Raw genomic sequence first — 27,546 nt, 5'->3', positions numbered from 1 at the left:
AACTAAAAGTTTTTAAAAACTTGTAAGTTCTGCCTCAGAGTGAAGGGAACACAAAGTAATCAGGAAAGAAGGAAAACCTGGAAAGCTTCCTGAAGGAAGAGGCATTTGAGTTGGGCTGTAAGGTGTTTAAGAGGCAAAAAATGAGGGGGCAGCACACTAGTTAAGGATGCCAAGTCTTAGAGCTCCCGGGCACAAAAGAAGAAAGACTGGAAGGGAATTTGTGAATAGCGACTTGGTCTTGCCCACATAGCAGTGTGGAAGTTGCAGGTGGGGAATGGGGTGCAGACACCTCACCTTTCGGTCCAGGTTCATGGGCTTCCCCACCAATGGCAGGGTGATGAGTTTCTTGGTGCCCTGGCTCCAGGTCCCCAGGAAGAAATCGGCCAACATTCCATGCCTCTTGGCTTTCTCGGACCCTGACAAGTAGCGCTCTCGGATCACCTCCATCAGCTGTCTGCAGAGAGGGGGCGTGGGCCGGTGGGTCTGGGGGACCGGGCAAGCTCAGAGTTGACCACTAGCCTTCCAGGAGGCAGTTCCCAAACGCAGGTCCATCCTACACCACCATTCAGATGCTCAAAAAGTCTACTGACCACCTAACATTTATCTCAACATCGGCCCATCTATTTTTTTTTTCCTCAAATAAATGTACTTTAAAGAGGAACTTTGGGAATTCTCATGTTAAACATAAAATAAGCCCTGGCTAGTTGAGTGCCGGCCTGCAAATCAAAGGGTTGCTGGTTCGATTCCCAGTCAGGGCACATTCCTGGGTTTCGGGCCAGGCCACTGGTAGGTACAGGGCACATGAGGGGAAACCACACATTGATGTTTCTCTCCCTCTCTTTCTCCCTCCCTGTCCCTCTGTAAAAAATAAATAAATAAAATCTTTTAAAAACCCCATAAAATAAGTTACTGCATGACCCAGAAATTCCACTCCTGGAATTATACCCAGTGTGTATACTCCAAGTGTATACCAAAGGAATTGACAACTTGTACACACAAGTTTGTAGCAGCGCTCTTTACTTGCCTAAAAGGTGGAAACAGCCCAAAAACCTGATGAATGGATACATAAATAGTGATACATCCATACAGTCATAAAAAGGAATGAAGGTTTGACACACATTACCATATGGATGAATCTCAAAAATATCATGCTGAGGGAGAGAAGCCAGACACAAAAGCCCCACATTGTGTGACTCCATCTATGTGAAAGGTGCAGAACGGGCAGATCCTCAGAGACAGAAAGTGGGTCAGTGGTTGCCAGGGGCCCGGGGCGGGGATGGTGAGTCACTGCTCATGGGGGTGGGGTTTCCCTTTGGGGTGATGAAAATGTTCTGGAACTAGATAGAGACAAGGGTCACACAACACTGTGAATGTACTAAGTGCCACTGAATTGTTCACTTTAAAATGTGAATTTCATGTTGTGTGAATTTCTCCTCAATTTAAAAAACAAGTTACTTGTGTTCTAGTTGGTCATGCACAGAAACCCTTGAATGTTGTGCCAAATGGGCCTGATTCCCAGGAAATAGGGACAGAAGGGCATTTGGGTCAAGAAGGAGCCCCATTGGTGAGTTCTGGCTCTTGGGCACCCAGCCAGTGTCACCTCTGCACCGGACCTACCTGTGGGCGATGGCCAGGAGTATGAACCCATCCATGGGTCGCCTGGCCAAGCAGTTTCCCAGATCACGACGAAGCCTGACCCACAGCAGGGGTGGGAAACGCAGCAGCTCCCTGCTGGGCGGCGTCCAGTCTCGGTACACAGCCTGTAGGACCTCGTCATCCAAGGACAGGACGTCCTTCAGCTCAGGCTCCGAGAGCCCGCGCCTGCAGGCAAGAAGGGTGAGAAACACACCTGCGTCTCCTGCATGTGGAGGACGGAGGCTCCTGGGGGGGACGTGGCCAGCTGTACAGCACCCACCTATACCCATCACACAAGACCTTTCCTGATCTTTCCTTCTGCACCCACGCAGCGACAGATCCTCAAATTGGCCCTCCCCCCAGGGAGCACAGGGAGGGAGGGAGGCAGTAACTTAGGGAAATAGTGCAGAAACCAATTGTGCCCACCCCGGCCCACCCCATGTTTCCTGGCCTGAGAAAGGGAATGGCTTTAAACAGTGTGACCGACTGGAGTGTTGGTGCTGAACTGAACGGACTTCCTAACGTCTGTGAGCCTGAACCGGGAGAGGCTGTGGATGCACCTGCAGCGAGAGCCCTGCTGGGGTGCGGAACACCAGAGTTCATCTCCTCTCAGAGCGGGGAGAGAGGGAGGCAGCTTCTGTTTGCACCTCTCGGGGTAAAAACACCTCCTGTGGATTTTTTAAAAAAATTTTCTGATGTTGAGCAAAGTCCTCCTTTTGATTAAGACACTTGCCATGTTCTTCACATATACAGAATACCTGCTCACTTAGAATTTTCTGCTGGATTACAATGGGTCTCAACATCAGAGACAGGGAGAGAGAGAGAAAGAGAATGCAGACAGGATCTCTCAGGCTAAGGCAGACTTTCTCACACTCAGCACTACTGACATTTGGGGCCCCCATTCTCTGTGGGGTGTCCTGTGCATTGAGCAGCATCCCTGGTCTCCACGCATTAGATGTCAGTAGCTTTCCCACCCCATTATCACAACCAAAATGTCTGCAGACACCACCAGGTGTTCCTGGGGGCGGGGGCGGGCAGAATCGCCCCAGGTGAGAACCGCTGGCCTAGCAGAGCTCTGATCTGCTCCAAGAGCTGGACCACCAGCCATGGCAGCCACTCCATCTGTAAACGTGACATGTTTTCATGGGGCTGGAGGTGAGATCGCCTCCACACTGCCGCCATCCTTCCACTGCCCTTCTCCTCTGGGGGGTGGGTCCCACACTCTGTGAAGCCCCCTGCTTTACTAATTGGATCAGACATAGGACCAAAAAGGCCAATTGATTTGTCTCCTCAGATTTTGCAGCCGGGACTCAAGAAGGAGCCAGAACGACTGCCTCAGGCCCCTGAAATGGGAGCACGTGATGCCAACAGAAGCTTGAGGCAAACTGAGCTGGGGAGGAGAGAGGAAGAGTCTAGAACAAAACCTGATGTGCAGAGAGGATCCAGAGGGAGAGGGGGTGAGAAACTGCTCTGATTCTTGTGGCTTGCCGGTTTCCACGACAACCCTGCTTCCTCCACATAGACAACATCAGAGTGTCCTGATGGTCCAACCCCTTTCTTCTGGAACATTCCCCAGTCTAGGTTTGTAGAGCTCAGGCCAGGCCCCTATTTGGGGCACCCATGGCAAAATCTGGGGTATGCTCCCCTAGAGTTGGATACGGGGTGGCCCTGGCTTCCCAAGCTCCTCCGGTGGCCTTGGCACGTAGCCCTTGTTTTTTATGTGTTAGTGTGAGTGGGATTCTGTTCCTGGCAAACCAACCAACCAGCCAATCAACCAACCAACAAAAAGCCCCCTTCACTGGTCCCCGCCCATCTTGCTTGATCTGTGGTGAAAGACAAAGGTCAGAAAGAGGAAAATTGTCCCCAAACTGAGAGGAGCCGAGATTGCATTGTCAATTCTGATTATGGGCTCTGGCGTTCCCAATGGCTGTTTTTGTGATGGTAAAGCTCTATTGCCAGGTGTGTTGCTAATTGGCCTCCACCCTCCTCCAGGGGGCGGGGACTCTGATGTTGGACGTCTGACAAACACACTCCTCTCTCCTGCTCATTATTTCTGACTTGCTGTCCACATCTGGCATCTCTGGCCTCCTTACCCTCCTGACCCCGGTTCATCAGGGTTTGCAGGCCCAAAACTTTCTCTGGGCTGAGCAACCTCATTTCAGCCTTCATTCCTTAAACTCTATAAACACACTGGACCTGGATTTTCCTGGCAGACTGTTGCTAACTCCCATGCTACAAGCCTGAAATTAGATGTAGACACAGGCTTGCAATTGATTCTTCAGAGAAGCATCAGAGAAGTTTTAAGGAGATTTTTCTGAGATCTCCCTACATGTTGTTTAATCATTACAAAGGGGAACATTGCAAACTTACACGGGGAAAACATCAGTGCCCACTGATTTTTACAGTGAAGGGCTGAGCCTCACTCAGGTGTAACCTAGATGGGATCACAAGGAGACCTCTGACCAAACTACAGTCCCCCCTTCTCCCCCGGGCTGGCCCCCCTCAGGGCCAGCAGCATGGGTGGGAGAAACCCTGTGACCTAAGCCCCATCCCAGACTGGCTGAGCCAGGGTCATTATTCAAAAACAGGACAAGGATAAATATATCCATTAAAAATTGAGAATGTGGCCCTGGCTGATGTGGCTCTGTGGATCGAAAACCAGCCTGTGAACCGAAAGGTCACAGGTTCGATTCCCAGTCAGGGCACATACCTGGGTTGCAGGCCAGGTCCCCAGATGGGGGTGCGTGAGAGGCAACCTGGTTGATGTATCTTTCACAGATCTATGTTTCTCTCCCTCTTTCTCCTTCCCTTCCCCTCTCTCTAAAAAAAATAAATAAAATCTTTAAAAAAATGAAGGAATGTACCCCATACTGTTCAAAAGTACAAAGACAGGGGGCAGGATGTTCCAGATTATAGGAAACCAAAGAGATGACTACTAAATGCAACGTGGGATCCTAAATTGGCAGCTATAAAGGACATCTTGAGACAGTTACAAGTTTTGACTATAAACTGTGTGTTAAAAATATTATTGTGTTGTTGATATATTTCCTGAGTTTTATAATTATCCTGTGACAATGTGGGGTTCTGATTGTCCTTGTATTTCAAAAACATCTGACATATTTAAAGGTAAAGAGGAGCCCAGGCTGGTGTGGCTCAGTGGATTGAGCTCCGGCCTGTGAACCAAAGCCTGTGAATCAAAGGGTCACAGGTTCAATTCCCAGTCAGGGCACATGTCTGGGTTGCAGGCCAGGTCCCATTGTGCGTGAGGCAACCACACATTGATGTTTCTCTCCCTCTCTTTCTCCTCCTTTACCCTCTCTCTAAAAATAAAGAAATAAAATCTTTAAAAATAAATAAATAAATATTTTAAAAAAAGAGGAGTGATGCCTGTAATGAATTCTCACGGTTGAGAGAAAATTATGTGTGTCTTTGTGTGTGTGCGTGTGTAAATATAGCTATAGAGACAGTGATGAGGTAGACAGATATCTAAAAAGATAGAACAAAGAAAGATAGAATGATAGGTAAATAGAAAGAAGGATTATAAATAAAAAGAAAAATAGCTAGCTACTTGGAGAAAAATAAATGATAGATGAGTAGAAAAATAGAAAGAAAAATGACATAGACAGGAAAATAGAAGGAGGGAATGAAGGGAAAAAATTGATAAGTAAAAAGAGAGACAGAGAGCATGAGAGGGAGAGACAAAGCTAATGTGGCGGCACTTCTCGACTGGAGCCTGTGCAGCCTGCAGGGGACACTTGGCACCATCCTGAGACTGTGCAGCTGCCCTGATGGGGATGGCGCCGGGGTACCCTGTGGGCGTGGCCAGGGAGGCTGTTCCCGCCCATGGTGCACAGGCGGCCCCGGGCCCCACTGTCAGCAGTGCCTCGGCTGAGAAAACCTGATAGTGAAATTCTTTGCCCTATGTTTTGCACTATGGGAGTTCTTCCAACAGTCTATAATTTGACGCTATCTCAAAGTAAAATTTTTACGAAGAAATATTATATTTCTGTTTCCATAGAGACATCAAGCTGAGGGAGGGAGGATGGGGAAGGACTGGTCATGCAGATGGGGTCTGCTTTGGGGGTGATGAAATGTTCTAGAGATGGATCGTGGTTGTTCAACACTGGGAATGTACAAAATGTCACTGGAATGTCCACTTTAAAAAAGTGAACTTTGTGAGTCCTGGCTGGGTAGCTCCACTGAGAGAGCATCCTCCTGATACACCAAGGTTGCAGGTCTGATCCCCAGTCCAGGCACACACTTGTACAAGCAGCAACCAATGAATGCATAAGTAAGTGGAACAACAGATCAGTGTTTCTCTCCCTTCTTCTTCTTTTTCTTCTTCTTCTCCTCCCCTTCCCCCTCCTCCTTCTCTTCTCTTCTCTTCTCTTCTCTCTCTCTCTCCAATCAATAAATAAAAGAGTGAACTTTATGATACATGAATTGTTGTGGGTTGAATGGTGTTTCCCCAAATTAACATCCACCTGGGACCTGTGAATGAGACCTTATTTGAAAACAATCTTTGGGAAAGTAATCAAGTTTAAAATGAGGCCATCCTGGATTACGGTGGCCCTAATCCAAAGAGAAGTGTCCTTACAAGAAGAAGGAAATTCAGACGGAGAGACACACACAGGGAGAGGCCAGGAGACGATGGAGGCAGAGATCGGAGGGATGTGTTTACAAGCTACGGGACAGGGAGAAAGGCCTAGAGCAGAGTCTGCTGTAGCACCCGAGCATGGCCCTGCTGATGCCTCGATTTCAGACTCGTGGGCTCCAGCACTGTGGGAGCATGGATTTCTCTTGTTCTGGACCTGCCACTCCATTTGGGATTGGTTACTGCAGCCCTAGGAGATGACTGCATGCCTTATATCTCAGTCTTAAAAAGAGTTAAAAGGGAACCCTTGTACACTGTTGGTAGGATTGCAAATTGGTACAGCCAGTATGGGAAAAAATATGGAGGTGCCTCAAAAAATTAAAAATAAAGCTGCCACATGGATCAAACAATTCTACCTCCAGGTATTTCTTTACCCAAAGAAATTAAAAACACTAATTCAAAAAAGCATACATACCCTATGTTTACTGAAGAGTTATTTAAATCAATAGCTAAGGTATGGAAGCAACCTAAGTGTCCACCCGAGAATGAACAAATAAAGAAGACATACATATGTAATGGAATATTACTCATCCATAAAAAGAATGAAATTTTGCCATTTGTGACAACCTGGATGGATCTACTAAATGAAGTAAGTCAGCAAATGACAAATACCGTATGATTTAACTTATGCATGAAATCTAAAACACAAAACAAAACAGAAACAGACCTGACCCATAGATACAGAGAACAAACTGACAGTTGCCAAAGGGGAGGAGGATGGCGAATTGCTGGAAAAGAAAAAATATATGATCTAGAACAAGGTTATATTGAAAATAATAATAATATAATGACAATGATAATAGAGGTCAAATTAATATTATAAACTTATTAGACTCCCTCAGGCCTGTAAAAGTTTTTTGCTTGAGGTATTCTGAGAATTTCCTTGTTTGTTTTAAAAAAACTAAAAATAGTTTTATTGTAAAAAATAAGGCAGAAAAGTATAAAGGACCCGTGGACAAGGATAACGGTGGGGAGAGTTGAATGTGGGAGATGGGGGTGGGCAGGGCAGGGGAGAGCAACAGGGGGAAATGGGGACGACTGTAACTGAACAACAATAAAACTTTCTTTAAAAATAAGGCAGGAAGCACCTTTCAAAAAATGCATTGCAACTAATGATTCTCAGTAACATGTATTAAAATATATGAGTTGTATGTTAGATTGCAACTTAGTACATTAAATCATACTTATTTTTAAGAGTTAGACTTTTGTGTAGCATGTTCTGTATTTTCCTTGTACTTGAGCTCTGTTTACTAGCATAAAACCTAAAATTAATCCAGACTTTTTTTAAAAATGAGTCAACCCTGGCCCAGTGGCTCAGTTGGTTGGAGCATTGGGATATTTTTCTCTCTCTCCCCCTTCCTTCTCTCTAAAACCAAAAAGCATATCCTCAGGTAAGGATTAAAAATAATAATAATAATAAAAAGAGACTTACCGGGAAGACACAATGTAGCCCAGCACCCGGGATACCAGGAGCTGCCCGTGGGTCTGCTCCAGACGCGCACACAGCTGGTGCATCACCTCCGTAGCGGTGGAGGCCAGAGGGGTGGGCACAGTGAAGGAGGCCCATTTCCGGGCCTCCTCAAAGGCAAGCCTCAGCTGCCCCGGGTGCCCGCACTCTGGGAGGCTGGCCCAGAGCAGATCCTGCTGCCCTGGGCTCAGGGTCCTCCTGGAGGCCGCCAGCAGAAGCTGGATCATCTCTTGCCCTTGGTTGCTGGAGAGGGGTTTCACCTCCCAGTAGGACTCGGGGTCCATGAGTGTCTGCTGCACCGTGTCTAAAACTCTCCGCTGCCCTGAGCAGGCGGAGAGGATGAGGTGGACCCTCGGGGGACACTTGGGAGGCAGCCAGGGGACCCTCCGAGCATGGTGGATGGGGTCCACATCATCCACAGAGTCTAACAGGATCACAAGGGACTCGAAGTTTCTGCTGGAGACAGTGTGCAGGAGGGTGTGGAAAAAGTGGACCACCCTGCTGTGGGCCTCCAGGACCTGTGCAGGAGGCAGGGGCAGCCCGTAGGCCAGGCACACTTGGAAGCAGATGCTCTGGAGCAGGCTATGGGTGTCACAGCTCATCTGCGATGTCCCCAGAAGCCGCAGGACAGTCATCGTTTTTCGGCCCAGCAGCCCTGGCATTTGCTCAGCCAGCTTGCACATCAGAGCCGTCTTTCCAATGCCTGGGGGTCCGAAAAGCACCAGGGGCGTGTGGGGGTGGCTGTCATTCTGCTGGAGTCGCTGTCCCACCTGGGCCAGGAGCTCTTGGCGCCCACAGAAGGTCCTGGTGGCCTCGGCACTCAGCCCCAGGTGGTGGCGGATCTCCTGGTAGAGCCATGCCAGTTCCTGCCTGCCTGCCTCCAGCTCCCGGAGGCGCTCAAGGACCTGGTGGTTAGCCCTGGCCACAAACTGCTCTCCAAGCTCCTTCAGGTACCGGGCATGAGCCTTATTTTTGGGGTTCACAAGGTCACGGCTCCATGGCAGGTGGTGGGTCTTGAGGACTCCAGGCTGCATGTCAGCGATGCGCCCCTTGAGGCTGCTGAGAAGGTTCTGGGCATCCGTGTCCAGGCAGCCATCTGCGAGCCGGTCCACCATCTTTAGGGCACAGTCGTCCAGGATGTGTTTGTTAAGGTCTTGGATATCCCTCAAGAAGACAGTGGCCCCCTGGTCCCCATCTGTCAGGCTCAGCAGGCCCCGTTCTATCTCCCACTCGATGGCTGAAAATTGGAGATGGGAAGAGAGTGTGGTCATTGTGTCATCAGCTGGCCTGGGTGGTGGCACTTGGGAGACACATTAGGGAAGTGGGGATATTGGTTCTGAAGCTCAGCATGCACCTGAGTGACATGTCATGGCCATAGACATGCCACATGCAACCGGATATTCTCGAGTATGTCCCAGTAAAACTTTATTTACAAAAATAAATAAGTCACTGTCCCACCTGGGCAAAAGGTGGGCTAGATTTGGCCCTTGGGCTATTGTTTGCCACACCCTGGTCCCAGAACATGTAGCGGCTGCCCCGAGAACCCATATTTTCCTGGACCAAAAGCCTACACTGACTTCTTGGAGGCTATTGTTTGGAAACAGAGGTCAGACCCAAGAAGTTTTTTCTGAAGCTGCCCTGCACTCAGCAGAGGATCCTAGCTCTCTGCAGCTGAGTCAGTCAGGCCCTGAGAGACAGGACTTAAGTCTCTGCCTCAGTCCTGTGTGTACAGGTCAGAGGTGTGAAGACAACTCACAGTCCCAAAATGGAATCTTTTTGGACACATTTCAGCATGAACCAATCCAAGACCACCTTCGAGCTGTGTGCCCTTGTGCAAATCACTGCACCTCTCTGAATCTGTTCCTCTCCTGCCACACAGATATACCAGTCCAACCTTGAAGGGCTGTTATGAGGATTTTCTATGATCTAACACTGGTGGAAAGCTGAGCACGTTATGCTAAAGGAACAAAGCCAATCTCAAAAGATTACAGACTGTGCAATTCCTTCTTCTATAACATGTTGAAATAAAATTACAGAGATAGAGACGAATTAGTGGTTGCCAGGGGCTGGGCGTGGCAGCGAGCGGTGAGTGAGCCTCGAAAGGAGAGAACAGCCCTATGAATTAACTGTGGTGGTTCCTCAAAGCTACACAGGTGATAACATTGTGCAGAACGAAACACACACGCACAGGCACACGCACAGTGCATGCCCACGCAGACATGTGCCTGTGAAAGCGTGCTCTCTCTGGGGTGTAACAACATCCACTTCTTGGCTGTGGCATTGTACTCTAGTTTTGCAAGCTGTCACCTTTGGGGGAAACTGGGTAAGTGATCTATGGTTGGTGGTCACAAAATAGTCACCAGGATGTAAAGTAAGCAAAGGGAATATATTAATCAATAACATTGTGATATCTATGTACAGTGCTAGGTGGGTACTAGACTTCTCAGGGGATCACTCTGTAAATTACATAAATGTCTGACCACTGTGCTGTGTACCTGAAACTAATATGAAGTAATATTGAATGTCAAAATAATAAATAAAAAGCAGATCCCCAGGCTCGTGCTTACTCTTGCTCTCTCCTCCCCCCGCACACCTTGCTGTGAGTCCCGGCACCCCTTGTCCACTCCACGGCCTGTAGGTAATAAACTTTTTTTTCTTTAAAAATAAAAATAATACAAATGATACATGGAACCTCTTCCTACTAATTTTTAAAAGGTTTTATTTCATTATTTTTAAAGAGGGGGGAAGGGAGGGAGAAAGAGAAGGAAAGAAATATCGATGTGAGAGAGAAACATCCATCAACTGCCCCTTGCACACCCCCAACCAGGGACTGAACCCGCAACCCAGGCATGTGTCCCCACCGGGAACTGAACTCACGACCTTTCGTTTTGCAGGACAAAGCCCAACCAACTGAACCACACTGGTCAGGACCTCTTCCTACTTTTTTGCAACTTCCTGTGAATCTCTATTTCAAAATAAAAAGTTTTTTTAAAGAGAAAGCAAGATACCTGGACAGTCACATGCCCTGAACACCATTGCTGACATGCATTGTGCTTCCTGACACTTTCAAGGAGTTCCTCTTTGTTCATTCAGGTGGGACTTCTTACCGGGCTAGGTTAGGCACTGCAGGTTAGAGCTTGAATGATGTCACAGATGAGACATGACACTTTAAACCCCACAGTGGCTCCATCATGCACTAACTCTAACTAGTCCCTTTTTACAGATGAGAAAACGGAGGCTCTAAGTCTGCCGCAGGCCAGTATAGTTGGAAAGGGGCCAGGCTGAGCTATAAATTCAGCCCCATCCCGAAGTACAGACCATAGACACTGACTTTGGCCTTGATGGCAGACGTGCCATGGAAGCAATTAGTTAGGCAGCCTTGGCATTTAGAGAAGCATGGACCGTGGCTTTTGGACAACACTGTGTGTTTTCTGAACACATGGGCATTTCCCACAGACCCCGAGGGCAGTCCCACTACCTCACCTGACCGGTGGTAGCGATGCCACTGCTCCTGGGTGATGAGGCCCAGCCTCCTGGCTTCCTGGGCTCCACAGCGCAGCACAGAGGTCAGGGTGGCCTCCTCAGGCCCATGGGCCTCCCTGGTGCCCCGGGCCTGCAGCACGTAGGTGGGGGGCACGGTATTCTCGTCCCTCTGGAAATGGTGAGCCACCAGCTCCAGGTCACCTGGCCTGCTGGTCAGCTGGGCCTTCAGGGCCTCCCACTCCTTCTCTTTGATCAGCGTGGGGACCAGACAGTGGCCGTACTGGTTCCCTAGGAGGGCCTGGCAGAGTGAGGGGAGAGAGAGAGGCACAGGTTCCGATCTTGGCTCTGGAACTTAGCTCTATGACTGCTGGTAAGGCATGCAGAGCTCCTAAAAATCAGTCTGGCTGTAGTGCCAGGTGATGATTTTATTAACAAGTGCAGGCATTAGGAAAAGACAGCACCTGCGTGTGGATGAACCTGAGGTCATGGGGCATGAGGCTGGTAAATATGGAATCTGACTGAGCGCCAGACATCACAGAACCTTTTGCTTGGGGAATGCTCTGCGGTAATTGAATAGTGGCCCTCCACAAAGACATCTGGTCTAATTCCTGGACCCCGTGAATGCACCTTTAATCAAAAGAAGGTCGTGATGGTTACTTTTATGTGTCAACATGGTTGAGCTAAGGGACGCCCAGAGCACTGGTCAAGCATGATTTCTGGGTCTGCCTGTGCAGGCATCTGTGGAAGAGATGAACACCTGAGCTGGTGGGCTGAGTAACAGCAGATGGCCCTCCCCAGTGCAGGTGGGCCGCATCCAGTCCATCACGGGCCCGGCAGAACAGAAAGAAGGAGAAGGCAGAATTTCCTCTCTGCTTCAGCTGAGCTATCTGTTGTTGGACATCGGTTCTCAGGTATTCAGACTCAGATGGGATTTACACCACCAGCCCCGCCATTCTCAGGCTGAATTATACCACCAGCTTTCCTGGGCTCCAGCTTATTGACAGCATGTGGTGGGGCTTCTCAGCCTCCATAGCCATGTGAGCCTATTCCTATAACAAATATCTTCTCTATATCTAACTATCTATTTATCTATCCCATTGGTTCTGTTTCTCTGGGAAACCCCTGACTCATACAAAGGTCTCGGCTGCTGTGATTAAGTTAAGGCTCTTGAGCTGGGGAGAGTATCCTGGAATATCCAGATGGGACCCAAATGCAATCCCAAGAGTCTTTAAGAAGAGACAGGCAGAGGGAGGTGTGACACAAGCGAAAGACAAAAAGATGATAGGACAATGAAGCCGGAGATGGGAGTGACGCTGCCACAAGCCAAAGATGTGTGGAGCCCCCGAAGCTGGCCAAGACAAGGAAAAATTCTCTCTGAGAAATATAGGCAGTAGTGTGACCCTGTTGACACCTCAGTTTCAGACTTCTGGTCTCTAGGGCACAAGAGAATAAATTCTGTTGCTTTAAGCCACATGGTTTGTGGTCATTTATTATAGCAGCCTCAGCACACTCATATTGCCCTTCATTGTATATAAAACTTGGGCCCCTTATAGGTAGGCACTGGGTTGTCCCAGGAATACAGCTGGGACAAGAGATACAGCTTCCATTGGCTCTGCCCAAATCTCATGCTATGAGGTGGCCCTGGGAACAGACTGTCTCCAACAGCAGCCAGGGAACAGTGGCTGCTATAAGTGGCTTCCCCGATAAGTGGAAAGTAGAGGTAGGTCTCAAAAGTGCAGGAAGACCCCACTGGTGTGGCTCAGTGGATTAATTGCTGGACTGCAAACCAAAGGATCAGTGGTTCAATTCCCAGTCAGAGCATATGCCTGGGTTGTGGGCCAGGTCCCCAGTAGGGGGCATACAAGAGGCAACCACACATTGATGCTTCTCTCCCTTATTTTCCTCCTTCCTTCCCCTCTCTCTAAAAATAAATAAAGAAAATATTTTTTAAGAGTGTAGGAAGTATCCTATCTTTATTCAGAATTTTGATATTTTGTTCCTCATGGATTTTTTGGATCAATTTTGATTACAAAAAAAATTGCATTAAAATATTTATCTTTATAACTAAGATTTTTGGTACCCCCTTAAATTTTGTGCTGTGGACAAGTGCCTCACTCTCCTCCCTGCCCCTCCAGGGAGCATTAGAACAGCTGCAAGCTTCAGAAAACCCTAAGTCCTGCTCCCTCCTTTTTAGATGTGGAAACTAAAGCCCCAAGTAAGGCACCAAATGGAATTGATGTGAGGTCAGGGGTTTGAAAGGGCCAACAAGGGAGGTGGGGGTAGATCCCAGTGTGGAACCTCTGAGCTCTGAGCACAGTCATTCCCCAAATATGTATTGAACTAAGCCCATGATAGCTGCTCAATAAATATTGACAGCAGTGACCAATACGGTCTTGGTCCTTGCCTTCCTGGACCATGGAGTCCTAACAGGAGAGTCAGGCATCAATCTGAGAATAGCCCCATGTCAAAGTGCAGCTGACCCAGTGCTAGAAGGAAAGGATAAACGTGGGTCACACAGGGGCTGTGGAATCAGGAAAATTCCCCTGAGGAAGTGATGGTAGAGGTGCAGAATGAGATATGAGAAGACTGCACTGGGCAGAGAGTCTGGCAAGCAGTGAGAACAGCATATGCAAAGTCCCTATGGCAAGAAGTGCAGGCATGTGCAAGCAGTGAGAAGAGCATGTGCAAAGTCCCTGTGGCAGGAAGTGCAGGCAAGTGCAAGCAGAGGAAACACATGTTCCAGTGCAGAAAATCCAGGGGACTGAACACCAACAAGGAGGGAGCAGTGGTGGAAGAAAAGGACATCCTGTGGGCAAGATTTTGTAGAGTGTGGTGAGGCCCAAAGGTTTTGGTCCTAGTGCTGAGAACACTAGGAGGCCCTCTCCCTGCCCCAACATGTTCAGAGAAAGTGCAAACTGGAATGCAAGAGAATTAGGCCTAGGACATTGAGCCCAAAGTCTTCAGTGTCCTCATAAAATAGAAGCAAGCACCCCTCCCTGCTTCATTGAATTGTTCTAGACTATTCTGGGATGTGCACCCAGGAGACCTGGATAAATAGAATCTGTGATGACAGGCGGTTGAAGAGGATGCTGTTTTCCCAGGGCCTTCCCAGCAGTGAGAACCTCAGAGGAACAAGGAAGGTGAAAAAGGTGTCACCAGCCAATCACAAAACAGAAATCGTTGGAAGGAGACAGATGGTTGAAAAACAGAAACAAAAACAAAAAACTGGTCAGGTCCAGGGGAGCAGGAAGAGCTGCAAAGGAGACCAAGGAGCCATCAGAGCACCAGTGTGGGGCTCTGGTGCCCAGGAGACCCTGGGCCTCGAGGAGGAAGCCCCCGGGGAGAGGGCCCTTGCCACGCTGCCTAATGACTTATTTACCAGAAAGGAGCCTCTCCAAGGTCCCAAGCACAGCTCCAATTTTCATGGAAAGGACCCACGTCAGAGCCACTGAAGGAGAGTGAAGCTGTGACTCTCGGCAACGGAGGGGAGATGCCTGGCACAGGAGAAGCAGGACATAGGCAGAGGTCACCCATCCATCTGCCCGAGAGCCCTTTGAGAAGGACTCGAAAGGTTCCTGGGACAGTGAGGCCTGGGGGAAGCTGGAGATCAGGCTCCATGCCCCACATCGCCTGGAAGCTGCGCTGTGCTTTTTGCAGCCTGCAGCATGGGTTGCAAAATCCAATTCCCCCTGGAGTTCTTTTTCTCCCCATCTCCCTTTTTCCTTTAAGAGTTTTTTCCTTTCTTTTTTTTCCTTGAAACTGAACAAAATGATCAATCACCAGGCTTGTTTGGAAAACTAAACGAGAAGGTTGGGAAAAAGTTTTTTTGTGAGGGAGATATGCAAGCAGGAGCATAGAGCCTGCCAAATGCTAGGGGGTCTTTTAAAGCAACGACACCTAAGGCAGAGGTGTTCACGAGATGCGAATTCCCGTGCCGAGGCGCATGCGTCCTGGGGCTGGAAGGGCAGCACGATGGCTGCAGCGAACCCCGCTGCCTGGGTCGCTTGAAAGTTGATCCTGAGAATTCTCATCACAAGGAAAAAATAGTCCTTTTCTCTTTTTTGTATCTGTACAAAAGGATGAATGTTAACTAAACTTATTACTGTAGTAATCATTTCACAGTCTATGTAACTGAAGCCATCAAGCCGAACACCTTCAACACACACAGGGCTGCACGTCAGTTTCGTCCCAGTCGGGCTGGGGACCAAGTAACAGCACCGAGGGCTGCACACGAGCTCCTCCGCAGAGATGAAACAATCTACAACAAAGAGAGCCTCTCGCACACCCTGCCCAGGCCTTCGCTTCTTTTTTTTTTTTTTTCCTTTTTTCCCTTTGCTTCTTTTAAAGTGGCCTAACCCCTCAGGCGGCACTTCCTGTGCCTCGGGAGTCTGGTAGCAACCTGTGTTGCAACTCGGGCCATAGTACTAAGGAATGAAATTTTAATTCTACTTGATTTTTAATTGATTTAATTTTGAATCGCTACATGTGGTTCATGGCTACTGCACTGGGATGGCAATTCTAAGGCCAAACAGGTCCCGCCTAGTTCTCTGTATTTCCTAGAAAAGAACGTTTCTAATGGTACCACGCTCTCCTCAGTCTGCATCCTTATCCCCAGGAGAGGTCCGGGGGGGGGGGGTTTCTTTTTATTGGTAGCTGCTCAAAGCTTCTTTGTGGTTAAGGTGTATTGGGCGAAGATACTTTCTTGGCTTTTCCCACCTTTACTTTCTAGAAGAGGAATTAGCAAACTTTTTTCTATCAAGGGCTGGATGGCCAATATTTTCAACTTTCCAGGCCGCACAGCCTCTGATCCAGCTGCTTGGCTACAGAGCTGTAGCTAGAAAGCAGTCCAGGACCAGACGTAAGCACTGGGTGTGACTACATGCCCATCAAGCTTTGTTTGTGTGAATAGGTAGGGGCCAGGTTTGTCCCATGAGCTACAGTCAGCGGATCCCTGCTCTGGGAATTTGGAGCCAAAATGTCATACTTCACAGATAGATCTGGAACCTGGTGGTATAATAAATCAAAACTTGAATATCATCTGCTGATCATAGCCCATTGATTGTGAGCTGGGGGTTATTTTGGTGACAGAGGGGGTAGTTGGGAGGGGAGGAAAGAAGACCCTATAAAAATTGGCCTAGGATTGGAGGAGGTTTACCCCTGGGGCAGGCTCCAGATGGGCCACAGAGCCAGCTCCCAGCACCACAGGCACATGGAAGGAAAAAAAATCCCAGACATAAAGTGGATGGGGTGGGAAAGCTGGGGGAAGGTCCAGGGCCAATTCTAAAATCCCTTCGGACTTCAACACTCTGCTCTCCAGTTTACCTGCTGCTTCCACTTGACTGCTAATGTCTGGATCTCAGCCAGCTCTGCAGAAAATGTGCTGTGAATGATTAGCAATGTCTGCAACACACAGGCTATGGCAATTGGGTATGATGGCAGAAGTGCCACCCACCTCCCTCCACCGGTGGGTTTGGCTTGAAAGCAGGGGCCATACCCTGGTACTGGAGGAGAAATAAGAGTGACCCCATCCCTTCCAAGAGACTCACAACAAAAGCCGGCCCCAGGGATGTTTTCCGACACCGGTCGACCTCCTCCAGGCAGAGATCCGTGGTCATGTGGTCGGTGGCCTCGGTGTGCTGAATTCCCCACCTCAGATCAACCACCTGGAGATTACAAGTGTAGGCTGGTCAGGGAGTGCCAGGATGGGTGACTTTTTCAATTCCCTTTGGCAAAGTCATAAAGTTTTCTTTCAATAATTTTTGACAGGCTCTCCCCAAAGGGGCATGCCTGGGTTAAAAGAACTTGAATGAATCCTATAACCCCAGAGCAATCATGAGAAAAATATCAGGTAAATGCGGATTTGGAGCATTCTGCAGGATGCCAGGCCAGTCCTCCCAGAGACTGCCATGGTCATGAGCAACAAGGAAGGACCAAGGAGCCATCCCAGACTGGAAGAGATGGGGGAGGCACAACTACTAAAAGCACCTGGGGTTCCCTGGGCGGGGTTGTAGACCAGAGAGAACTGGGGTTCTCTGGATGATGTCAGGAGACTGGTTAATAATAATATACCAGTGTCAACTTCTCAGTTATACAAATGGGCCTGATAACGTGAGATGTTCACATTCAGGAAAAACTGGGTGCGGGATATATGGAAACTCTGTACCATATGCGGGGTTTCCTGTAAATCTGACTTCCAAAACAACAGTCTACTTAAAAACATCAACCTGGCCAGGCAGCTTGGTTGGTTAGGGCATTGTCCCCATACGCCGAGCTGTGGGTTCAATCCTTGGTCAGGGCACATTCGGGAAACAACCAATAAATACGTATATTAGTGAAACAACAAACTGATCTCTCTCTCTCTCTCTCTTTCTCTCTCTTTCCCTTTCTCTCTCTCTCAAATCAATCAATTAAAAAATTAAAAAATTTTAAGACCTTGAGCATTTTCAAACTGTTTCTTTCAAAGCAAAGACATGTCCACACTTATTTGCAGCGCTTTCTTTGCAAAGGAGATTGTTTAGTTTGGCCAAAATCAGATGTGGTGAAGTCTCCTTGGCAACCACACACTTGTGGTCCATTTTTGCCCGCTAGCTGGAGGGGCTCCGGCAGAACAGCTCAATTCAAGTAGCTAGGCTGACCCTGCGAAAGGCTGGATTGAGGTGGACAGGGCAGAGGTGGGGGGAGGGGTAATGGGACTCAGAACAGTCTCTACCTCCCTAAATTCTCTTGCCCAGAGGGAAAGACGGGTCCTAATGAACTATAGCGCAGGGTGAAAGACCGCAGTGCTGGCTGGGACTGGAGGAAGCAGGGAGAAGGGAAGAGTGTCAGCCATCATCAGCCTTGGGCATGAACTTTGCTCCCTCCAGACCACGGTCTCCCCACCTCTGAGCTGAGGCTGGTCACAGTGCGTGTCGCACAGCCAGCACCTGTGTGGGCATTAAAGGATGAGCGTGGGCATTTCATTAGTTCTCAGCATGGAGGTCTTCCTTTTCAGTGCCTCTGCCTCTGAGCTGTGTCTCATGTTCAATGGCAGGCAGAGTTGAATTTTCTTAGCAGTATATCCTGCTGTTTTCTTAGTAATAGATCAATGATGGTATGTCTTCCAGTCCAAGGACCTTCGAGGTGCTGAATTGCTGTCATAAAGGGCAAGCAGGTAACATCCATGAAAGCTGAGACTCCAGAGATGGTTTGTTGGTTTCCATATCACACGTGTGGGCAGTGACATCCCCACCGAGGCTGGTGTGAGGCTCTGTCTGGGGCCAGTGATGACTGTGTCCAGCAGGCACCCCGTCTGGGCTCCAGAAGAAGGCGCATCCCTCCTCAGTGCCCACCCTGTGTATCCCACAGCCCTCTTAGACTCCCCTGAAGCTGCTCAGTGCAGGGAGAGTTGGGAGGGCAGGAGAAAACGACACAAAAGGTGACACACCCAAGGAGCAGGGTCTCAGGACATCCATTCCCAGCACCGGGCCACACCGCCTGTGCTGACAGCAGTGCCCACCGCCGTAACTCCTCCACCTGCCTTTCAAAGGACTTTTCATCTCCCTGGCCCATTGCCAGAGCCTGATACAGAATCTGCAGAGGCTGCTGGCAAAAGAAAAGGTGGGTCTCTTGTTCAAAAATCATTATGAATTTCAAGACTCAACAGGAAAGCAGTAAGTGCGCACAGAGCCCCTCTGTGACAGACTGTCCGGGGGCACACCCTGGCTACCGAGTTTCCAGGCAGAGGAAACTGAGGCTGTGAGGAGTGGGCAGGCGATTACCTCAAACATCAGTCCGTGCTTTTGGCAGAAGGTCTGCACTTCGGGGTATGCGGTGCTCTGCAGAGCTTCTCTCTCCACATCCATGTCTGCAAGGGACAGCGTGGAAAGCGTTAGATGGAGGAACCCAGACCTCTTCCCTGGTCCTGCTTTTACCAAACGTCTTTGTCTATTTATTTTACTAACATGATATTCTTTTTAGAGAGAGAGAGAGAGAGAGAGAGAGGAAGGGAGGAAGAGAGTGAGAGGGGGGGGAACATCAATTTTTGTTCTGCTTATTTATGCATTGATTGGTTGCTTTTTGTATGTGCCCTGACTGGGGATCGAACCCGAAACATTGATGTATTGGGATGACTAACTAGCTGAGCAACCAGGCCAGGGCTGGCTCTGCTTTTAGCTTTATTTCTGTCTCCTTGCCATCCCAACCACCTGCCCCGCCCCGCCCCACCCCATCCAGACTGGGGCCCTTCTGGGCAAATCAAAAGACTTGAAAACATAAGGTCAACCTAAGGAGACCAACCACCTGGATAGCCTGGGCCTTCATCTCCTGTGAGCCCTAAAAATCCCACACAACGGAAACCCTTTGCTTCCAGCTAACTGGGTGGTTGGTTGCCCTGGGTTAGGGTTGCCAGATAAAATACAGGATACTCATTAGAATTTGCTTTTCAGATAAACAATGAATAACTTAATAGCATAAATCCATTCCATTCCACAATATGGATAAATTTGCATTTGTAGTGAACCCTGTTCCATTTGCACTTCAGATAAGCAACAAATAATTTGTTAGCATATGTATGTCCTGTTCAACTCAATGTTTGGACACCAATGCATATCTGATGAATCCAGTTCAACTGCATATGAGGTAAACAACCAGTCAGTCCTTAGCCTAAGTATGTTCCATACACTATTTGGGTTATACTTACAGAAAAGTATATTTGTTGTTTATCTGAAATGAAATTTAGCCCTGGCTGGTGTGGCTCAGTGGATTGAGAGTGGGCCTGCAGACCAAAGGGTTGCCGGTTCAATTCCCAGTCAGGGCACATGCCTGGGTTGCTGGCCAGGTCCCCAGTGGGGGACACATGAGAGGCAACCACACACTGATGTTTCTCTCCCTCTCTTTCTCCCTCTCTTCCCCTCTCTCTAAAAATAAATAAATAAATTCTTAAAAAAAGAAATGAAATTTAACTGAATGCCCTGGTTTTGTTGTTAATGTTTCTATTGTTTTTTGTTGTTGTTGTTTTGTTTTGTTTTGTTTTGCCAAATCTGGCAGTCCTACCCAAGGTAAACCTGGACTCTAAGACCTTCTCCACCACTGACTTCACTGTGGTGCCAAGTGTCAGGCTAGCCTCAGTCTCCTCCTCTGTAACATGGGGTGATCCCTCTGCTCTGCAGGGCTCCCCAAAGTAATATAGAAGAAAACCTCTTCTGGTCTCAGCCCTTACTGATTTCTCAGCACGCAACACAGGTGCTCAGTAAATGCCGGTAGAACCACTGAATCTTACGAGTGAAGAACCTGGTGCAAGGTAGGTTCTGAAGAAGCACTGGTTTTCTCCACGTGGCTGGGGGGAGGGGAGGTCATTTCTGCGTCCTTCACAGGATGCCCACGGCCACTGGGACGAAGGGCTGACCTGGATGCCATTCTTGGACCTGTCCCCGCCCCTTCCCTTCCCGGGCCTGTCTTATAAACCCCACAGGTTATTTACATTTGTCCACAAAATACCAACTGGGGAGTTTGTTTCGATCTAGACACCGCTTAGATCTGGGGCACAGCATCAGATGAGACATGTATAAATAATGCAGTGAGCCCGAGCTGGCCCCTGCTGGCCTGGGAGAGCTGATGGCTAAATCTTCAGGAATTCAGTGAGCCAGTTGTTGGCACAGCCGTTACGAAAAGTTAAATGACCTGAACTTACAATGGAATACATTATAGCAAAAGCAAGATCACAAGTACCCAAAACTCATCACTTCCTGATCATTTTACCACGTTTGGCTGTGAGCCCTGCCCTTGACTTTGTTTGCTGCGCTAGCTTTTGTAGCAGGAAAATATCAGAGGGTGGCAGGCCAGGGCGCAGCTCTGCCCCTGGTGTCCGAGAAGTCACACCAGCAGCTTGCAATGGACTGAGTGGGAGCACCTGCACCCAGAAACTGGCAGGCAGTACAAATCAGGTGCTCTGTGGCTTTTGTCTCTGTAGTTTAAAATTCTTGAAGAACAGGTTATTAAACACTTGCCAGCACACCACTCAATGTAGTTTTGCTATTGAGGCGCTTATAGCCGGGTGGGAGGAGCCAGGCATAAAGTGAACATGTAAATTGAGTATCTCCAGCTTTGGGGGCCTAGGGCTTCACGGGTTCCAGGGTCTGCTGGAGTCCAGCGTGTGTGGGGGAGGGGCGGGTCACACGAGGTAAAGTCAGGGAGGTGAGTGGTTGGTCGCACAGGGCCTTGTCCTCGCTGGAAGATGCTGCACTTTCTCACCCCTAACATTTCTGCATGCATCGGAAATGTTAGTTGCAATTTCATTTGCCACTGACATCACTCTGTCAAGACAGGCTCTCAGGCTGGATTATCAAAGAAGAAACAGAGGGTCTGGGGTGCTCCCCTTCCCCGTTCCCACATGGGTCACCAGCAGGGCTGCAGGCGCACTGGGGGGTCACCAGCAGGGCTGCAGGCGCACTGGGGTCCCCTAGAGCACACCGTGAGCTGTGCTCTGTGCCGGCTCCCCTGGCCCCAAGCCCTGCCCTGCCGCTTACCTGAGACTGTGGAGCTGATGAAGATGGCCACGCTGCTGGAGGGAGGTTCTGGGAGGGGGTCCACCTGGCCCTGGAGAAGCCGCCGGCGGGTATCTGGACTGAGGGGGCCCAGGCTCATGCTGTCCACCCACCTGGATGATCTTTCTCTGGGACAGAGCCTGATGTCAGACACCTCACCCCAGTGGCCAGGTGGCCTTCCTGGGAAGCCAGCCAGGCAGGGCTCTCTAGAGTGAAGTGTCTGTCTCACCCTCCAAGGTCCCCTCAGTGACCTGCAGCCCTGTCCCCTCCAGTGTTCCTGGGAAGCTGAACCAACCACTCCCCACTGCTCTGCTTGGTCTGCAAATGCTAATGGGTGGACATTGGATGGTGGCCTTCTTGCCGAGGCCCTGGATGTTGGCTCCTCCAGGCACAGGAGACTTGCCCCTCAACCAACCAGCTCCTCGCCCTAAGAGCTCAGCAGTCGCCACAGCAACTGTGGTTTCTTGGCACTTGGCACTAGGGCCCTGGGGCCCTGGGGCCCTGGGGCCAGCCAGCCTCTCCAACATCTGGGTCCCCTGGGGCTCTGTGAAAGCTGAGCTTGGGTCCAGGTGTGCAGAGGGAGGCTGTGGGACTCTGGGAGCCGTGCCCAGCCCTGTCAGGGCACGCCAGGAGGATGAACACACAGTGGGACTCCCCGCCCCATCCTGCACTCACCGGCCCTCCACTGAGGTCCAGACAGCACGAGCACTATTTAAACTGGCAGTTCTCAGCTGGGGGCCATGCTTCTCCCCAGGGACACTTGCAATGCCTGGAGACATTTGGGTTGCCATGACAGGGGGCGGGGTATGGGCATCTAGTGGGTGGACCCCAGGCATGTGTTGAACACCCTTTGGTGTATAGGACAGCAACCACATCTGTCCCCAAATGCAGGCAGTGTGGGGAAATCGAGAACCAGCTCTCAGTGAGCTCTCGGCAGATTTCCTTGCCTGCGGAGGCCAGGAGCCCAGGCCAGCTCTCTCCGATAGAAGAGAGATTAGCAAGTCTCTGGGGGCAGTGGGGGACCTACCCACCACACACCGAGAGTGCTCTTTGAAATAATGAGCAACAGTTCCACCTGCAACAACATGGGTAGACCTTGAGGGCATTATGCTAAGCGCAATAAGTCAGACAGAAAAAGACCAGTAACTGTATGATGTCACTTATCTGTAGAACCTGAAGAAAACAAACTCGTAAAATAGAGAGCAGAATGGTGGTTACCAGGGACTGGAGGTGGGGAAAGTGGGGATGCTGGTCGGAGATCACGAACGTCCAATTATAAGACGGATGAGCTCTGGAGATCCAATTTACAGGATGGGAAGTACAGTTAACAATACTGTATTGTGTTACTGGGCACTTGCTAAGAGAGTAGCTCCTAAATGTTCTCATCACAAAAAAGAAATGGTAATTATGTGATGTGATGGGGGTATTGGTTAACCTGGGGTGGTAACCAGTTTGTAATTTGTAAGTGCCTCAAACCAACACGTTGCACACTTTAAACTTACACAATATTATATGTCGATACCATCGCAATAAAGCTGGGAAAATAATAAGAAATATGGGCTGCCTGACCAGGGAGAGACCTTCTCAGGATTAGACCTTATTGGAAGTGCCCTGAGATCTAAGTCCTGCCCACCCGCCTGTCACAGTTAATAAACCACAGACAGAGCGGAGGTTACACCTCCACATCCCGGTGGGAATGCGGCTCCTCCACTGCCTTCCTGGAGGATTCAAGCAAGTGGCTTCTCTCCTGGGACGTCAGCTGCACCGTCAGTGAAGTGGGGGTGGGAACCACTCAGGGGTAGGCTAGGGGGAGGAAAGCGAGGCACTCGCCTCAGGTGCAACACGCGAGGACGACAGTGTGCCTGGAAGTCAAGATGAAAGCCAACACGTCCGTCGGAGATCAATAAAATGCACCCAGGACATTTGGGAGAGAAGCGTGCAAAGCCTCCACTTATGTGCCGGCACTCGACAAATAGTGCTGTCAGTTCAACCAAATAGTATGAGCTTTTCCCTACCTTTTCCTTCTCTGCCTCAACTCACCTTCCCTGCCTTGTTCACTCAGAAAAGACCCTGCTGTCCGGGGGTCCTCAAGACCACCCTTGCTTTTGGGGACTCACGAGAAGGACTCACCAGGTGTGGAAAAAGTTGTCCTACTCACCGTTATGGTTTGCTGCAAGGGTTGGCTAGGGTTGGCAGAGTTCAAGGCCTTGATTGGAAGGGAAACTTATTTCTCATTACACAGATGCTCCTCAAGTTACGATGGGGTCAAACCCCAGCACACCCACTGTACGTTGAAGCTATTTTAAATCAGAAATGCACTTAACACCACACCGCACAGCACCTGCTGTCTGCCCTCCTGACAACCAGACGGACTGGGGGCTGGCCCTGCCGCTGCGCAGCGTCCCAAGAGGGTTTTGTACCGCGTATCACTTGCCCCAGTAAAGATCAAAAATCAGAAATCGAAGTACAGTTTCTACTGAATGTGTGTCACTTTCCCACCATTGTAAAATTTGTTAAGTCAAATCATTGTAAGTCAGGGACCATATGCATAAGTTTCTTTCCCTTTTTTTTAGTCTTCACTCAAGGATATGCTCATTGATTTTAGGGAGAGAGAGAGAAAGAGAGAGAAACAGTGGTGTGAGAAAAACAAAACAAAACATCAGTTGGTTGCTTCCTGAACGCACCCCGACCTGGAATTTAACCTGTAGCCTGGGCATGTGCCCTGACCATGAACTGAACCCACAGCCTTTCGGAGTACAGGACAACATTCCTATTATCTGAGCCACCTGACCAGGGCTGCGTAAATTTTTATACAACTTAATGTTGACCATTTAAAATACTTTATATTCTTTTAGATGCTACTAACTAACAGAAATGATGCATTTTTGGAAGGCTTTCAGAGTTCCAGAATGCCTCTTCTAAATAAAACAGCTACACTGGGTGTCTCTTTGACACCCCCTTACATTTGCAAATGCTTTATTGCTAAAACAGAAATAGCTGAAGGGAGACCTTAAGTGTAAGATTATCCTAGCACTAGTTCTATGAAAAAGATTAACAAGCAGGTTCTGCTTGACATTGGGTAGCTAGTGAGGGCCTCCTGGAGAAAGTCACACATACAAAAGATACAGACTCAAAGGAGCCAAGCCCTGGTGGCTGTGGCTCAGTTGGTTGGAGCATTGTCCCATAGACCAAAAGGTTGCAGGTTCTATTCCCAGCCAAGGCACATACCCTGGTTGGGGTGCATGAGAGAGGCAACCAATCCATGTTTCTCTCTCACATCGATATTTCCCCCACTCTCTCTCTCCCTCCCTTTCCCAAGGGAAAGGGTGCCTGGGGAACATCCAGGGAATATCCAGGAAAGACTGAGCATGAGCTTCCAGCTGTCCCCTCCCACTGGAGACATGTGGACAATGTTTAATTCTCACAGCAATGATGTGTGACAATATGTGTGGTGTGCTGCCAGCCCAGGAAGCCCACCCGAGCCTCGGTGTCCAGGGCTTTAAGTAGGTGCCAGTCACACAGACACGGCGGACCTCTAGAGGTCCAGATGACACCACATGGCCCAATGCCCCTGTCCTAAGTCACAGTGTTAGCATGGATTATCTGGCAAAGACCCTCTTATCAGTCAGGTCATTTCTAGGGCTTAAGGGACAATTCCCAGGAGCTGGGCAAAGGCCAAAGCTTTCACAGCAGAGTATGGACAACCTAGGTCTGCTGAGCTCATCCTTCCCTGCACAAACCAGTAAGCACTGTGACCCAGAGTAAGTATTGTGATGCAGAGTAAGGACTGTGACACAGAGTAAGCATTGTGATGCAGAGTAAGGACTGTGACACAGAGTAACCACTGTGATGCAAAGTAAGGACTGTGATACAGAGTAAGCAGTGATGCAGAGTAAGGACTGTGACACAGAGTATCCACTGTGATGCAGAATAAGCACTGTGACACAGAGTAAGGACTGTGACACAGAGTAAGCACTGTGATGCAGAGTACTTAAGTGAAGAACTGGTTAAGACCCCCTGGTCTAACATTGCTAATTATTTTAACCTCAGCACCTTTGCATGCACCATGAATGCTCCCTTCTTCGTCCTTTCACATCTGTCACATTTTAGCTTAAACACCACCTCCTGAGAGGCTCTCCTTTACCATCTCATGACTCAGTGACCTCCCGTCACTCTGACGCCATCACCCTATTTTAACTCTTTGCACGGTACTCACCATCAGCTGGTACTTCTTCTTTGCTTGTTTACTGGTTGTCTCTCCCAAGAGAATGTGATTTCCAAGTGAGGAACCTTGTCTGCCAAGGTTGGCATGCCTGGCACATAGTAGGTGCTCAGTAAATAGTTGTCACATCCACAAGCTCATCACAACTACCCATCTCTCTCAGCTCCTGTTTGCCACTGCAGACAACTGAGCGGGCCTGGACTTCCCTGGGAAGGACGGAGGCCCCTTGCAGCGATTTCTCTCCTCAAGGGCTCCAGCCTCCCTCTCACTCATGTCGGTGGTGGGAGGGCCACTTTAGAATCCTCTAGGGAAGTAGATTGAAGAAGACAGTTTTTTGGGCTCAGGCTGGCCGGAAGGCAAGCCTCCAGCAATCCTGGTAACTTTTGTCTTAGGTACTTCACAGGTCTCTCCCTGCCAATTCCCCCAGCAACTGGGATAATGAAAGAAATTGTGTGGTTCCCAGGCCCCAGCGTCCCAGCTTAGCTGGGCACTTAGCCAGACTTGGCAGTTAACTGTTGTGTGCCAGGCTAATACAGTCGGCACAGCAGATGCCATTTGTTGTGGGTCCACGAGGTGCCAGCTGGTTGGCCTTTGGCATCCTCAGCCCACACACAGCCTGAGAGGTGGATATTATGATCCTGTACCATGAATGAAGAAATGAGGTCCAGGGAGATGAGACCCCTTTCGTGAGCCACTCTGAATTCAAGTTTTCTCAGCAACCTCCTGGGTGGGAAAAGAATGAAATGCACATGTACAGTGAGCCTAGTACCACTCTGGAATCATGCACAAGGCCCACCAAACGTTGGCCATGATTGATCAACATCATCACTAGGCCCACTCAGCAAGTGGCGAAGTCAGGAGTCCACACCTCCGGTATCTGTGTGCCAGCAAGTGTTAATAAAATCTCAGTCTCTAGAGCAGGGTTTCCCATCCTTAGCACTGCTGACATTTGGGGCCGGACCATCCTCTGGGGAGGGGCCGTCCTGTGCACTGCAGGATGTTGAGCAGGGCCCAGGGATGGGAAACCTTCCCCACTAGATGCCAGTAGCACCAGCACTCCCAACATTGCCGCCTGGGGAGCAGCGTCCCCGCCCCCACCCCCTGATTGAGAACCACTGCTCTCTCATGTTATATAGTCATGTTACTGTGATCATGTCGCTACACGTTAAGTAATTTTAAGGTTTCAAGAACAAATACAAATACTGCCTCTAATACTCCCAGTGACGTTGGGACTTCATTTTGCTCCCTGGTTTACCAATGATGAAAATCAGCTGTAGAGAAATTCAATAATTTGCCCAAGCTGAGCAGAGTCAAACCTTGTAGCTTTGTCAGCTACCTTGGAATCTATGGATATTAAAGCACTCTTGAGCCCTGGCTGGTGTGGCTCATTGGACTGAGTGCTGGCTTGTGAACCAAAGGGTCACCAGTTCAATTCCCAGTCACGGCACATGCCCAGGTTGCGGGCCAGGTCCCCAGTAGGGGGTGTGTGAGAGGCAACCACACATCGACGTTTCTTTCCCTCTCGTCCTCTCTCCCCAAAAATAAATAAGTAAATAAGTGAAAT

General features: G+C 49.2%; 1 protein-coding gene across 2 annotated transcripts in view; it reads right to left on the bottom strand.

The window, feature by feature from the left end:
- The window catches only part of NWD1 (NACHT and WD repeat domain containing 1), a 60,434-nt gene extending 34,261 nt beyond the window's left edge, over positions 1-26,173 (bottom strand). Inside the window, exons 1-7 of one of the 2 annotated variants that reach the window (XM_045853257.1) lie at positions 25,977-26,173; positions 18,998-19,083; positions 16,787-16,903; positions 11,241-11,538; positions 7,722-8,994; positions 1,618-1,821; positions 295-454 (exon numbers count right to left, since the gene is read on the bottom strand). In XM_045853257.1, the coding sequence (XP_045709213.1) occupies positions 295-454; positions 1,618-1,821; positions 7,722-8,994; positions 11,241-11,538; positions 16,787-16,903; positions 18,998-19,081 (2,136 nt within the window). In that variant the 5' untranslated portion in view covers positions 19,082-19,083; positions 25,977-26,173. Of the gene's footprint in view, positions 1-294; positions 455-1,617; positions 1,822-7,721; positions 8,995-11,240; positions 11,539-16,786; positions 16,904-18,997; positions 19,084-21,742; positions 21,892-25,976 lie in introns of those variants that run through there. The other variant, XM_045853256.1, reaches the window with a different exon arrangement.
- Positions 26,174-27,546: the final 1,373 nt, after the last annotated feature.

This window comes from Phyllostomus hastatus, unplaced genomic scaffold (genome assembly GCF_019186645.2).
Source record: "Phyllostomus hastatus isolate PE091 unplaced genomic scaffold, TTU_PhHast_1.1 phas_contig_98, whole genome shotgun sequence".
NCBI classification, from domain to species: domain Eukaryota; kingdom Metazoa; phylum Chordata; class Mammalia; order Chiroptera; family Phyllostomidae; genus Phyllostomus; species Phyllostomus hastatus.
The sequence above is the reverse complement of the archived record's forward strand: the minus strand, read 5'-3'. Positions and strand labels throughout refer to the sequence as shown.